This window comes from Haliotis asinina, chromosome 2, assembly GCF_037392515.1.
Source record: "Haliotis asinina isolate JCU_RB_2024 chromosome 2, JCU_Hal_asi_v2, whole genome shotgun sequence".
Lineage (NCBI taxonomy): Eukaryota > Metazoa > Mollusca > Gastropoda > Lepetellida > Haliotidae > Haliotis > Haliotis asinina.
Window position 1 is genome coordinate 1,357,919 of NC_090281.1, and position 16,834 is coordinate 1,374,752.

General features: G+C 42.4%; 1 protein-coding gene across 2 annotated transcripts in view; it reads right to left on the bottom strand.

Moving 5' to 3' along the window:
- LOC137273097 (A disintegrin and metalloproteinase with thrombospondin motifs 6-like) overlaps window positions 1-16,834 on the bottom strand; it is a 111,970-nt gene that overhangs the window by 75,231 nt on the left and 19,905 nt on the right. For both annotated transcript variants that reach the window (XM_067805548.1, XM_067805549.1), the window contains exon 2: window positions 13,903-13,966. In XM_067805548.1, coding sequence (XP_067661649.1) covers window positions 13,903-13,966 — 64 coding nt within the window. The remainder of the gene's footprint in view (window positions 1-13,902; window positions 13,967-16,834) is intronic.

The window sequence follows — 16,834 nt, forward strand, 5'->3', positions numbered from 1 at the left end:
GTGTTACCATCGATGTTATGCTACAGACGGAGTGACGTTACCATCGATGTTATGCTACAGACGGAGTGATGTTAACATTGAAGTCATCCTACAGACGGAGTGATGCTACCATCGATGTTATGCTACAAACGGAGTGATATTACTGTCGATGTTCTGGTACAAGTTGAGCGATGTTACCATCGATGTTATGCTACAGACGGAGTGTTATTACCATCGAAGTTACTCTACAGACGAAGTGGTGTTAACATCGACGTTATGCTACAGACGGAGTGATGTTACCATCGACGTTATGCTACAGACGGAGTGATGTTTACATTCAAGTCATCCTACAGACGGAGTGATGTTACCATCGACGTTATGCTACAGACGGAGTGATGTTACCATCGATGTTATGCTACAGACGGAGTGATATTACTGTTGATGTTATGCTACAGACGGAGTGATATTACTGTTGATGTTATGCTACAGACGGAGTAATGTTACCATCGACCTTATCCTACAGACTGAGCGATGTTACCATCGATGTTGTGCTACAGACGGAGTGATGTTAACATTCAAGTCATCCTACAGACGGAGTGATGTTACCATCGATGTTTTACTACACACGGAGTGATGTAGCATCGATGTTTTTCTACAGACGGAGTGATGTAAAATCGATGTTACGCTACAGACGTAGTGATGTTACCATCGATGTTATGCTACAGACGGAGTGATGTTACCATCGATGTTATGCTACAGACGGAGTGGTGATAGCATTGAAGTCATCCTACAGACGGAGTGATGTAACATCGATGTTATGCTACAAACGGAGTGATCTCACTGTCAATGTTATGTTACAGGCTGAGTGATGTTACCATCGACGTAATCCTACAGACGGAGTGATGTTAACATTGAAGTCATCCTACAGACGGAGTGATGTTACCATGGATGTTATGCTACAGACGGAGTGATGTTACCATCGATGTTATGCTACAGACGGAGTGATGTTACCATCGATGTTATGATACAGACGGAGTGATGATAGCATTGAAGTCATCCTACAGACGGAGTGATGTAACATCGATGTCATGCTACAAACGGAGTGATCTCACTGTCGATGTTATGTTACAGGCTGAGTGATGTTAGCATCGACGTTATGCTACACACGGAGTGATGTTAACATTGAAGTCATCCTACAGACGGAGTGATGTTACCATCGATCTTATGCTACAGACGGAGTGATGTTACCATCGATGTTATGCTACAGACGGAGTGATGTTACCATCGATGTTATGATACAGACGGACTTAATGTACCATCGATCTTATGCTACAGACGAAGTGATGTAACATCGATGTCACGCTACAGACGGAGTGATGTTACCATCTACGTTATGCTACAGATGGAGTGATGTTAACATCGATGTTATGCTACAGACGGAGTGTTGTTACCGTCGAAGTTACGCTAAGGACGGAGTGATGTTACCATCCACGTTGTGCTAAAGACAGAGTGATGTTAACATTGAAGTCATCCTACAGACGGAGTGATGTTACCATCGACGTTATGCTACAGACGGAGTGATATTACCATCGACGTTATCCTACAGACGGAGTGATGTTACCATCGATGTTGTGCTACACACTCCGTGTTACCATCGATGTTTTGCTACAGACAGAGTGGTGTTACTATCGATGTTATGCTACAAACGAAGTGATGTTAACATTGAAGTCATACTACAGACGGAGTAATGTAACATCGATGTTACGCTACAGGCGGAGTGATGTTATTGTCGATGTTATGTTACAGGCTGAGTGATGTTACCATCGACGTTATGCTACAGACAGTGTGATGTTACCATCGATGTTGTACTACAGACGGAGTGATCCTACCATCGATGTTTTACTACAGACGGAGTGATGTACCATCGATGTTGTGCTACAGACGGAGTGATGTTACCATCGATGTTATGCTACAGACAGAGTGATGTTACCATCGACGTTATGCTACAGACGGAGTGATGTTAACATTGAAGTCATCCTACAGACGGAGCGATGTTACCATCGATGCTATGCTACAGACGGAGTGATGTTAACATTGAAGTCATCCTACAGACAGAGTGATGTTTCCATCGATGTTGTGCTACAGACAGTGTGATGTTACCATCGATGTTGTACTACAGACGGAGTGATCCTACCATCGATGTTTTACTACAGACGGAGTGATGTACCATCGATGTTATGCTACAGACGGAGTGATGTTACCATCGATGTTATGCTACAGACAGAGTGATGTTACCATCGACGTTATGCTACAGACGGAGTGATGTTAACATTGAAGTCATCCTACAGACGGAGCGATGTTACCATCGATGCTATGCTACAGACGGAGTGATGTTAACATTGAAGTCATCCTACAGACGAAGTGATGTTACCATCGATGTTTTACTACACACGGAGTGATGTAGCATCGATGTTATGCTACAGACGGAGTGATGTAAAATCGATGTTGCGCTACAGACGTAGTGATGTTCCCATCGACGTTATGCTACAGTCGGATTGATGTTACCATCGATGTTGTGCTACACACTCCGTGTTACCATCGATGTTATGCTACAGACGGAGTGACGTTACCATCGATGTTATGCTACAAAAGGAGTGATCTTACTGTCGATGTTCTGGTACAGGCTGAGCGATGTTACCATCGATGTTATGCTACAGACGGAGTGTTATTACCATCGAAGTTACGCTACAGACGAAGTGATGTTACCATCGACGTTATGCTACAGACGGAGTGATGTTAACATTGAAGTCATCCTACAGACGGAGTGATGTTACGAACAATGTTATGCTACAGACGGAGTGATGTTACCATCGACGTTATGCTACAGACGGAGTGATGTTTACATTCAAGTCATCCTACAGACGGAGCGATGTTACCATCGATGTTATGCTACAGACGGAGTGTTATTACCGTCGAAGCTACGCTACAGACGGAGTGATGTTACCATCGACGTTATGCTACAGACGGAGTGATATTACTGTTGATGTTATGCTACAGACGGAGTGATATTACTGTTGATGTTATGCTACAGACGGAGTAATGTTACCATCGACCTTATCCTACAGACTGAGCGATGTTACCATCGATGTTGTGCTACAGACGGAGTGATGTTAACATTCAAGTCATACTACAGACGGAGTGATGTCACCATCGATGTTTTGCTACACACGGAGTGATGTAGCATCGATGTTTTGCTACAGACGGAGTGATGTAAAATCGATGTTACGCTACAGACGTAGTGATGTTATCATCGACGTTGTGCTACAGATTTAGTGATGTTACAATCGATGTTGTGCTACACACTCCGTGTTACCATCGATGTTATGCTACAGACGGAGTGATGTTACCATCGATGTTATGCTACAAACGGAGTGATCTCACTGTCGATGTTATGTTCCAGGCTGAGTGATGTTACCATCGACGTAATCCTACAGACGGAGTGATGTTAACATTGAAGTCATCCTACAGACGGAGTGATGTTACCATCGATGTTATGCTACAGACGGAGTGATGTTACCATCGATGTTATGCTACAGACGGAGTGATGTTACCATCGATGTTATGATACAGACGGAGTGATGATAGCATTGAAGTCATCCTACAGACGGAGTGATGTAACATCGATGTCATGCTACAAACGGAGTGATCTCACTGTCGATGTTATGTTACAGGCTGAGTGATGTTACCATCGACGTTATGCTACACACGGAGTGATGTTAACATTGAAGTCATCCTACAGACGGAGTGATGTTACCATCGATGTTATGCTACAGACGGAGTGATGTTACCATCGACGTTATGCTACAGACGGAGTGATGTTACCATCGACGTTATGCTACAGACGGAGCGATGTTACCATCGATGTTATGCTACAGACGGAGTGTTATTACCGTCGAAGCTACGCTACAGACAGAGTGATGTTACCATCGACGTTATGCTACAGACGGATTGATGTTATTATTGAAGTCATCCTACAGATGGAGTGATGTTACCATCGATGTTATGCTACAAACGAAGTGATGTTAACATTGAAGTCATCCTACAGATGGAGTGATGTTACCATCGACGTTATGCTACAGACGGAGTGATGTTATTATTGAAGTCATCCTACAGATGGAGTTGTGTTACCATCGATGTTGTGCTACAGACGGAGTGATGTTACCATCGATGTTGTGCTACAGACAAAGTGATGTTACCATCGATGTTATGCTACAGACAGAGTGATGTTACCATCGATGTTATAGTACAGACGGAGTGATCCTACCATTGATGTTTTTCTACAGACGAAGTGATGTTGCATCGATGTTCCTCTACAGACGGAGTGATGTTATCATCGATGTTATGCTACAGACAGAGTGATGTTACCATCGATGTTATGCTACAGACGGAGTGATATTACTGTTGATGTTATGCTACAGACGGAGTGACATTACTGTTGATGTTATGCTACAGACGGAGTAATGTTACCATCGACCTTATCCTACAGACTGAGCGATGTTACCATCGATGTTGTGCTACAGACGGAGTGATGTTAACATTGAAGTCATCCTACAGACGGAGTGATGTTACCATCGATGTTTTACTACACACGGAGTGATGTAGCATCGATGTTTTACTACAGACGGAGTGACGTGAAATCGATCTTACGCTACAGACGTAGTGATGTTATCATCGACGTTGTGCTACAGACGGAGTGATGTTACAATCGATGTTGTGCTACACACTCCGTGTTACCATCGATGTTATGCTACAGACGGAGTGATGTTACCATCGATGTTATGCTACAGACGGAGTGGTGATAGCATTGAAGTCATCCTACAGACGGAGTGATGTAACATCGATGTTATGCTACAAACGGAGTGATCTCACTGTCGATGTTATGTTACAGGCTGAGTGATGTTACCATCGACGTAATCCTACAGACGGAGTGATGTTAACATTGAAGTCATCCTACAGACGGAGTGATGTTACCATCGATATTATGCTACAGACGGAGTGATGTTACCATCGATGTTATGCTACAGACGGAGTGATGTTACCATCGATGTTATGATACAGACGGAGTGATGATAGCATTGAAGTCATCCTACAGACGGAGTGATGTAACATCGATGTCATGCTACAAACGGAGTGATCTCACTGTCGATGTTATGTTACAGACAGTGTGATGTTACCATCGATGTTGTACTACAGACGGAGTGATCCTACCATCGATGTTTTACTACAGACGGAGTGATGTACCATCGATGTTATGCTACAGACGGAGTGATGTTACCATCGATGTTATGCTACAGACAGAGTGATGTTACCATCGACGTTATGCTACAGACGGAGTGATGTTAACATTGAAGTCATCCTACAGACGGAGCGATGTTACCATCGATGCTATGCTACAGACGGAGTGATGTCAACATTGAAGTCATCCTACAGACGAAGTGATGTTACCATCGATGTTTTACTACACACGGAGTGATGTAGCATTGATGTTATGCTACAGACGGAGTGATGTAAAATCGATGTTGCGCTACAGACGTAGTGATGTTACCATCGATGTTGTGCTACACACTCCGTGTTACCATCGATGTTATGCTACAGACGGAGTGACGTTACCATCGATGTTATGCTACAGACGGAGTGATGTTAACATTGAAGTCATCCTACAGACGGAGTGATGCTACCATCGATGTTATGCTACAAACGGAGTGATCTTACTGTCGATGTTCTGGTACAGGTTGAGCGATGTTACCATCGACGTTATGCTACAGACGGAGTGATGTTAACATTGAAGTCATCCTACAGACGGAGTGATGTTACCATCGACGTTATGCTACAGACGGAGTGATGTTTACATTCAAGTCATCCTACAGACGGAGTGATGTTACCATCGACGTCATGCTACAGACGGAGTGATGTTACCATCGATGTTATGCTACAGACGGAGTGATATTACTGTTGATGTTATGCTACAGACGGAGTGATATTACTGTTGATGTTATGCTACAGACGGAGTAATGTTACCATCGACCTTATCCTACAGACTGAGCGATGTTACCATCGATGTTGTGCTACAGACGGAGTGATGTTAACATTCAAGTCATCCTACAGACGGAGTGATGTTACCATCGATGTTTTACTACACACGGAGTGATGTAGCATCGATGTTTTGCTACAGACGGAGTGATGTAAAATCGATGTTACGCTACAGACGTAGTGATGTTATCATCGACGTTGTGCTACAGACGGAGTGATGTTACAATCGATGTTGTGCTACACACTCCGTGTTACCATCGATGTTATGCTACAGACGGAGTGATGTTACCATCGACGTTATGCTACAGACGGAGCGATGTTACCATCGATGTTATGCTACAGACGGAGTGTTATTACCGTCGAAGCTACGCTACAGACGGAGTGATGTTACCATCGACGTTATGCTACAGACGGATTGATGTTAATATTGAAGTCATCCTACAGATGGAGTGATGTTACCACCGATGTTATGCTACAAACGAAGTGATGTTAACATTGAAGTCATACTACAGACGGAGTGATGTAACATCGATGTTACGCTACAGGCGGAGTGATGTTATTGTCGATGTTATGTTACAGGCTGAGTGATGTTACCATCGACGTTATGCTACAGACGGAGTGATGTTAAGATTGAAGTCATCCTACAGATGGAGTGATGTTACCATCGACGTTATGCTACAGACGGAGTGATGTTAATATTGAAGTCATCCTACAGGTGGAGTTGTGTTACCATCGATGTTATGCTACAGACGGAGTGATGTTACCATCGATGTTGTGCTACAGACAGAGTGATGTTACCATCGATGTTATGCTACAGACAGAGTGATGTTACCATCGATGTTGTAGTACAGACGGAGTGATCCTACCATTGATGTTTTTCTACAGACGAAGTGATGTTGCATCGATGTTCCTCTACAGACGGAGTGATGTTATCATCGATGTTATGCTACAGACAGAGTGATGTTACCATCGATGTTATGCTACAGACGGAGTGATATTACTGTTGATGTTATGCTACAGACGGAGTGACATTACTGTTGATGTTATGCTACAGACGGAGTAATGTTACCATCGACCTTATCCTACAGACTGAGCGATGTTACCATCGATGTTGTGCTACAGACGGAGTGATGTTAACATTCAAGTCATCCTACAGACGGAGTGATGTTACCATCGATGTTTTACTACACACGGAGTGATGTAGCATCGATGTTTTGCTACAGACGGAGTGATGCTACCATCGATGTTATGCTACAAACGGAGTGATCTTACTGTCGATGTTCTGGTACAGGTTGAGCGATGTTACCATCGATGTTATGCTACAGACGGAGTGTTATTACCATCGAAGTTACTCTACAGACGAAGTGATGTTAACATCGACGTTATGCTACAGACGGAGTGATGTTAACATTGAAATCATCCTACAGACGGAGTGATGTTACCATCGACGTTATGCTACAGACGGAGTGATGTTTACATTCAAGTCATCCTACAGACGGAGTGATGTTACCATCGACGTTATGCTACAGACGGAGTGATGTTAACATTCAAGTCATCCTACAGACGGAGTGATGTTACCATCGATGTTTTACTACACACGGAGTGATGTAGCATCGATGTTTTGCTACAGACGGAGTGATGTAAAATCGATGTTACGCTACAGACGTAGTGATGTTATCATCGACGTTGTGCTACAGACGGAGTGATGTTACAATCGATGTTGTGCTACACACTCCGTGTTACCATCGATGTTATGCTACAGACGGAGTGATGTTACCATCGATGTTATGCTACAGACGGAGTGGTGATAGCATTGAAGTCATCCTACAGACGGAGTGATGTAACATCGATGTTATGCTACAAACGGAGTGATCTCACTGTCGATGTTATGTTACAGGCTGAGTGATGTTACCATCGACGTAATCCTACAGACGGACTGATGTTAACATTGAAGTCATCCCACAGACGGAGTGATGTTACCATCGATATTATGCTACAGACGGAGTGATGTTACCATCGATGTTATGCTACAGACGGAGTGATGTTACCATCGATGTTATGATACAGACGGAGTGATGATAGCATTGAAGTCATCCTACAGACGGAGTGATGTAACATCAATGTCATGCTACAAACGGAGTGATCTCACTGTCGATGTTATGTTACAGACAGTGTGATGTTACCATCGATGTTGTACTACAGACGGAGTGATCCTACCATCGATGTTTTACTACAGACGGAGTGATGTACCATCGATGTTATGCTACAGACGGAGTGATGTTACCATCGATGTTATGCTACAGACAGAGTGATGTTACCATCGACGTTATGCTACAGTCGGAGTGATGTTAACATTGAAGTCATCCTACAGACGGAGCGATGTTACCATCGATGCTATGCTACAGACGGAGTGATGTTAACATTGAAGTCATCCTACAGACGAAGTGATGTTACCATCGATGTTTTACTACACACGGAGTGATGTAGCATTGATGTTATGCTACAGACGGAGTGATGTAAAATCGATGTTGCGCTACAGACGTAGTGATGTTACCATCGATGTTGTGCTACACACTCCGTGTTACCATCGATGTTATGCTACAGACGGAGTGACGTTACCATCGATGTTATGCTACAGACGGAGTGATGTTAACATTGAAGTCATCCTACAGACGGAGTGATGCTACCATCGATGTTATGCTACAGACGGAGTGATGTTACCATCGATGTTATGATACAGACGGAGTGATGATAGCATTGAAGTCATCCTACAGACGGAGTGATGTAACATCGATGTCATGCTACAAACGGAGTGATCTCACTGTCGATGTTATGTTACAGACAGTGTGATGTTACCATCGATGTTGTACTACAGACGGAGTGATCCTACCATCGATGTTTTACTACAGACGGAGTGATGTACCATCGATGTTATGCTACAGACGGAGTGATGTTACCATCGATGTTATGCTACAGACAGAGTGATGTTACCATCGACGTTATGCTACAGACGGAGTGATGTTAACATTGAAGTCATCCTACAGACGGAGCGATGTTACCATCGATGCTATGCTACAGACGGAGTGATGTTAACATTGAAGTCATCCTACAGACGAAGTGATGTTACCATCGATGTTTTACTACACACGGAGTGATGTAGCATTGATGTTATGCTACAGACGGAGTGATGTAAAATCGATGTTGCGCTACAGACGTAGTGATGTTACCATCGATGTTGTGCTACACACTCCGTGTTACCATCGATGTTATGCTACAGACGGAGTGATGTTAACATTGAAGTCATCCTACAGACGGAGTGATGCTACCATCGATGTTATGCTACAAACGGAGTGATCTTACTGTCGATGTTCTGGTACAGGTTGAGCGATGTTACCATCGATGTTATGCTACAGGCGGAGTGTTATTACCATCGAAGTTACTCTACAGACGAAGTGATGTTAACATCGACGTTATGCTACAGACGGAGTGATGTTAACATTGAAGTCATCCTACAGACGGAGTGATGTTACCATCGACGTTATGCTACAGACGGAGTGATGTTTACATTCAAGTCATCCTACAGACGGAGTGATGTTACCATCGACGTTATGCTACAGACGGAGTGATGTTACCATCGATGTTATGCTACAGACGGAGTGATATTACTGTTGATGTTGTGCTACAGACGGAGTGATATTACTGTTGATGTTATGCTACAGACGGAGTTATGTTACCATCGACCTTATCCTACAGACTGAGCGATGTTACCATCGATGTTGTGCTACAGACGGAGTGATGTTAACATTCAAGTCATCCTACAGACGGAGTGATGTTACCATCGATGTTTTACTACACACGGAGTGATGTAGCATCGATGTTTTGCTACAGACGGAGTGATGTAAAATCGATGTTACGCTACAGACGTAGTGATGTTATCATCGACGTTGTGCTACAGACGGAGTGATGTTACAATCGATGTTGTGCTACACACTCCGTGTTACCATCGATGTTATGCTACAGACGGAGTGATGTTACCATCGATGTTATGCTACAGACGGAGTGGTGATAGCATTGAAGTCATCCTACAGACGGAGTGATGTAACATCGATGTTATGCTACAAACGGAGTGATCTCACTGTCGATGTTGTGTTACAGGCTGAGTGATGTTACCATCGACGTAATCCTACAGACGGAGTGATGTTAACATTGAAGTCATCCTACAGACGGAGTGATGTTACCATCGATGTTATGCTACAGACAGAGTGATGTTACCATCGATGTTATGCTACAGACGGAGTGATGTTACCATCGATGTTATGATACAGACGGAGTGATGATAGCATTGAAGTCATCCTACAGACGGAGTGATGTAACATCGATGTCATGCTACAAACGGAGTGATCTCACTGTCGATGTTATGTTACAGGCTGAGTGATGTTTCCATCGACGTTATGCTACACACGGAGTGATGTTAACATTGAAGTCATCCTACAGACGGAGTGATGTTACCATCGATCTTATGCTACAGACGGAGTGATGTTACCATCGATGTTATGCTACAGACGGAGTGATGTTACCATCGATGTTATGATACAGACGGACTTAATTTACCATCGATCTTATGCTACAGACGAAGTGATGTAACATCGATGTCACGCTACAGACGGAGTGATGTTACCATCTACGTTATGCTACAGATGGAGTGATGTTAACATCGATGTTATGCTACAGACGGAGTGTTGTTACCGTCGAAGTTACGCTACAGACGGAGTGATGTTACAATCGATGTTGTGCTACACACTCCGTGTTACCATCGATGTTATGCTACAGACGGAGTGATGTTACCATCGATGTTATGCTACAGACGGAGTGGTGATAGCATTGAAGTCATCCTACAGACGGAGTGATGTAACATCGATGTTATGCTACAAACGGAGTGATCTCACTGTCGATGTTGTGTTACAGGCTGAGTGATGTTACCATCGACGTAATCCTACAGACGGAGTGATGTTAACATTGAAGTCATCCTACAGACGGAGTGATGTTACCATCGATGTTATGCTACAGACGGAGTGATGTTACCATCGATGTTATGCTACAGACGGAGTGATGTTACCATCGATGTTATGATACAGACGGAGTGATGATAGCATTGAAGTCATCCTACAGACGGAGTGATGTAACGTCGATGTCATGCTACAAACGGAGTGATCTCACTGTCGATGTTATGTTACAGGCTGAGTGATGTTTCCATCGACGTTATGCTACACACGGAGTGATGTTAACATTGAAGTCATCCTACAGACGGAGTGATGTTACCATCGATCTTATGCTACAGACGGAGTGATGTTACCATCGATGTTATGCTACAGACGGAGTGATGTTACCATCGATGTTATGATACAGACGGACTTAATTTACCATCGATCTTATGCTACAGACGAAGTGATGTAACATCGATGTCACGCTACAGACGGAGTGATGTTACCATCTACGTTATGCTACAGATGGAGTGATGTTAACATCGATGTTATGCTACAGACGGAGTGTTGTTACCGTCGAAGTTACGCTAAGGACGGAGTGATGTTACCATCGACGTTGTGCTAAAGACAGAGTTATGTTAACATTGAAGTCATCCTACAGACGGAGTGATGTTACCATCGACGTTATGCTACAGACGGAGTGATGTTACCATCGACGTTGTCCTACAGACGGAGTGATGTTACCATCGATGTTGTGCTACACACTCCGTGTTACCATCGATGTTTTGCTACAGACAGAGTGGTGTTACTATCAATGTTATGCTACAAACGAAGTGATGTTAACATTGAAGTCATACTACAGACGGAGTAATGTAACATCGATGTTACGCTACAGGCGGAGTGATGTTATTGTCGATGTTATGTTACAGGCTGAGTGATGTTACCATCGACGTTATGCTACAGACGGAGTGATGTTAAGATTGAAGTCATCCTACAGAAGGAGTGATGTTTCCATCGACGTCATGCTACAGACGGAGTGATGTAAACATTGAAGTCATCCTACAGACAGAGTGATGTTTCCATCGATGTTGTGCTACAGACAGTGTGATGTTACCATCGATGTTGTACTACAGACGGAGTGATCCTACCATCGATGTTTTACTACAGACGGAGTGATGTACCATCGATGTTATGCTACCGACGGAGTGATGTCACCATCGATGTTATGCTACAGACAGAGTGATGTTACCATCGATGTTATGCTACAGACGGAGTGATCCTACCATCAATGTTATGCTACAGACGGAATGATATTACTGTTGATGTTATGCTACAGACGGAGTGATATTACTGTTGATGTTATGCTACAGGCGGAGTGATGTTACCATCGACGTTTTGCTACAGACGTAGTGATGTTAACATTGAAGTCATCCTACAGACGGAGTAATGTAACATCGATGTTACGCTACAGGCGGAGTGATGTTAGTGTCGATGTTATGTTGCATCCTGAGTGATGTTACCATCGATGTTATGCTACAGACGGAGTGATGTAGCATCGATGTTATGCAACAGACCTAGTGATGTTACCATCGATGTTGTGCTACACACTCCGTGTTACCATCGATGTTGTGCTACAGACGGAGTGATGTTACCATCGATGTTATGCTACAGACGAAGTGATGTTAACATTGAAGTCATCCTACAGACGGAGTAATGTAACATCGATGTTACGCTACAGGCGGAGTGATGTTATTGTCGATGTTATGTTGCATCCTGAGTGATGTTACCATCGATGTTATGCTACAGACGGAGTGATGTTGACATCGATGTTATGCTACAGACGGAGTGATGTTACCATCGATGTTGTGCTACACACTCCGTGTTACCATCGATGTTGTGCTACAGACGGAGTGATGTTACCATCGATGTTATGCTACAGACGAAGTGATGCTAACATTGAAGTCATCCTACAGACGGAGTAATGTAACATCGATGTTACGCTACAGGCGGAGTGATGTTATTGTCGATGTTATGTTGCATCCTGAGTGATGTTACCATCGATGTTATGCTACAGACGGAGTGATGTTACCATCGATGTTATGCTACAGACGGAGTGATGTTACCATCGATGTTATGATGGAGACGGAGTGATGTTACCATCGATGTTATGATACTGACGGATTGATGTTACCATCGATGTTATGCTACAGACAGAGTGATGTTACCATCGATGTTATGCTACAGACGGAGTGATCCTACCATCGATGTTATGCTACAGACGGAGTGATATTACTGTTGATGTTCTGCTACAGACGGAGTGATATTACTGTTGATGTTATGCTACAGACGGAGTGATGTTACCGTCGAAGTTACGCTACAGACGGACTGTTGTTACCATCGACGTCATGCCACAGACGGGGTGATGTTACCATTGGAGTCATGATACAGGCTGCGTCTGCTGTTCACCCTCTGACAGCTTTCGGATATACGTGAACTGTCCAAACAAACCTTTTTATGGCATCCTGAATGGTGTGTCTTTTGTTAGGTGCAAAATCATTAACGAATTTGACAATGTGTATTATTTGTTCTGAACTGTCTGAAAAGCTCACAAAAACAACAGTGAACTTTTTCACGGCACTACATAACTGTTCTGAAAGTAATGTCCTGGCCGTCATCTTGGATAAAAACATTAATTGGACTTTTTACGATCACACGAAACTCATCCCAGTGCCTTAACGTTGACCGACAGCATCTGACACAAATTCTGACACTGATGATGATGATGATAATGATGATGATGATGATGATGAGGAGGAGGAGGAGGAGGAGGAGGAGGAGAAGGAGGACTTACCTTGTTCTTCATGTCGGGTACCAAAGTAGTGCAGCAGGTCATCTGGCTCCAAGTTAGTATGGAACTGCAACACGTTCACTGACACGTCACAACACGAACTCAGGCGTAACAAGCACGCACACGTGTCACAGCACGTACACAAACGTGTCGCAACACGAGTACACGCGTAACAAGAAGCACGCACAAGTGTCACAACACGTACACACACGTAAGAACATGCACGCACACATGTGACAGCAGTAAAGGCGGACACGCCGTGATATGTACACATGTGTGAGAACACCTATGTTGTTATATTAACATGACATTTAAGCCATTTGATAAGAAACACATTTACCGCTTGTTTATACATGATAGTTTGTTAAACAGTTTTATGTCAATATACTAAAGTAAAACAAAACTCTAAAATATCACGACAATATCTGTTAGGTACCATATCACCCACCTACATGTTTTGAAATGAAACGTTTGATATTTTTAATTTCAACGTCTTTAATAATTGTCTGAGGGTCCTGTTGCATGATTGAGGTTCCCCTCCAGTATACGGATGAACTCATGCACTCTCAAATACATGCCGATACTGTGTGGACATGAATATTGATTGGCACAACAAGGTAAGGGCTCGTGTAAGTGCTGCTTCATTAAATTTAATGTGATACAATCAATAATCAATACATTTGTTAGTCATATTCACAGCAAATCTGCCTGTAAATTTAGAAAACAGTGTTATGAATTCTCGGTACTTTGTCATTACAGCAAACAAATTTCTCTGATTGTCATTCTTCTTTTGATCACTGGTGATGTTCACCCAAATCCCGGACCATTACGAAACAATGATCTAAGGATAACACACGTGAACGTATGTAGTCTTGGAGATAAACTAGATACACTCCAGGCTCAACTGGAATCATATGATGTCATTTGTATTACGGAATCATGGTTGCATCATGGTATAGGGGAGACAGCATTGATATAAACATCCCAGATTTCCATTTATCATTAAGAAAAGACAGACAGGGTAGGGGTGGAGGTGTAGCGGTATATATTAAGAGCTATTTGTCTTCCGAATGTATGAATAATTTATACTTGCCTGCACTTGAAGCGATATGGGCTAAAATAAGATATACGAAACGAAATTACCTCATTGGGGCATTTTATAGGACAGATAGAAGCGACGACTACTTGAATGTAACTGAAGAATCTGTTAGTAACGCTGTTGATCTTGACTTGATTACAATTGTGTCTGGTGATTTTAATAAAGATATTCTTAAAACAAATCTTAGCAGAAGTGATCAAATCCAATTCATAAATGGACCATCTCAAATCATAACTGATCCTACAAGGATTACCCCTGCCTCTGGTACCTTGATTGATCTAATCTTTGTATCACATGTTGTTGCTGTGCTGGATTCCGGTCTACTTGATGCTATATGTAGTGATCACTATCCTGAATATGCTACTTTGAAGGGGAAAATAACTAAAACGGTTACTTATAAAAGAAGAATTATGATTATACGTCAACCGACATCGAAGGCCTTGCTGAGGAACTTAGCTCCTTTGACTGGAATACAATGCTTTCTTCTGGTGATGTAAATCAAGTAACATTAAACGATAAACAATGCCATAACTACTTTATGTAACAAACAAGTGCCAAACATAATTACCACTAACAGGCCAAATGACGTGCCATGGATGAACAATGAAACCCGCCTACAAAACTGCTGAACGGCGCAACTTGCCTTTCGATTGAACAAAATTCAGCCCTTACAGAAATAAAGCTATATCATCCGTCAGAATGGCAAAACAATTATATACAGACAGAACTGAGGGATCAGTTGATGACAAGCATGGAACGAACGTGTGGTGGGGTCTGATTAAAATTTATGCAAAAGGCAAATCTTCATGAAGTTCTTTTCCCCAGTACTTACTGATCTACGTCATGACGACAGCACCGAAATTGTAAACATAATGAATGAATATTTCAAAAATCAAACATCAAAAGTTAGTTATCCAAACAGGAATATTGATAAAAGTTGTTTCGTATACTGATAATTATTTAAGTGACGTTTATCTGAGTCCAAACGAAGTTTATGTTATGCTTTATTCAGTAGACACTACAAGGGCAATACGGCCAGACGGAATCAGCAATAAGTTTCTAAAACTAAACGCTCGAGGTCTAGCCGTACGTCTGTCACATGTCTTTAAACAATCCCTTTCTGAAAATACCTTTCCCCAAGTTTGGAAGGAAGCTTCTGTCGTTCCTATTCACTAGAAAGGTAGTATTAAGGACTGGTCCAATTATCGACCCGTTGCACTCATAAGCTGTCTGACAAAAATCTTTGAAAAGTGTGTTTTCAAACACGTGTTCAATTATTTTAGAGATGATGACATAGTTTCTCATCTCCAATCCAGATTCAAACCAGGAGATTCTACTGTTAATCAGTTGACGTAGTAATATGGTTTCATTTCCGGTGCTGTAGATAAAGAAGCAGAAATTGTGTGATGTAAGTAAAGCACAAGTTTGGCACAAGGCTGTCATTTATAACATACAGCATAATTTATTAAAATGGTTTGAGAGTTATCTTGAAAATAGAGAATAATGTGTCGTGGTTAATGGATTTAGATCTAATAATAAAGCTGTTTTTGCAGGAGTACCCCAGGGTTCAGTATTGGGCTCTTGTTTATTGCTTATATAAATGATATAGTTAAATGTATAAATAGTAATATAGGCCTTCCTGCTGATGATACTTCTTTATATAGAGTCATTGATGACCCCGATGTAAATACTACAGTAATGAACGATGATTTAGAGCGTATGTCGGAGTGGACAGAAACATGGCAAGTATCTTTTAATCCCAACAAGGCAGAATCAATACGTTTTACTCGTAAACTGCAACCCACTTCAATGCCGAATCTAGCCATGAATGACAAT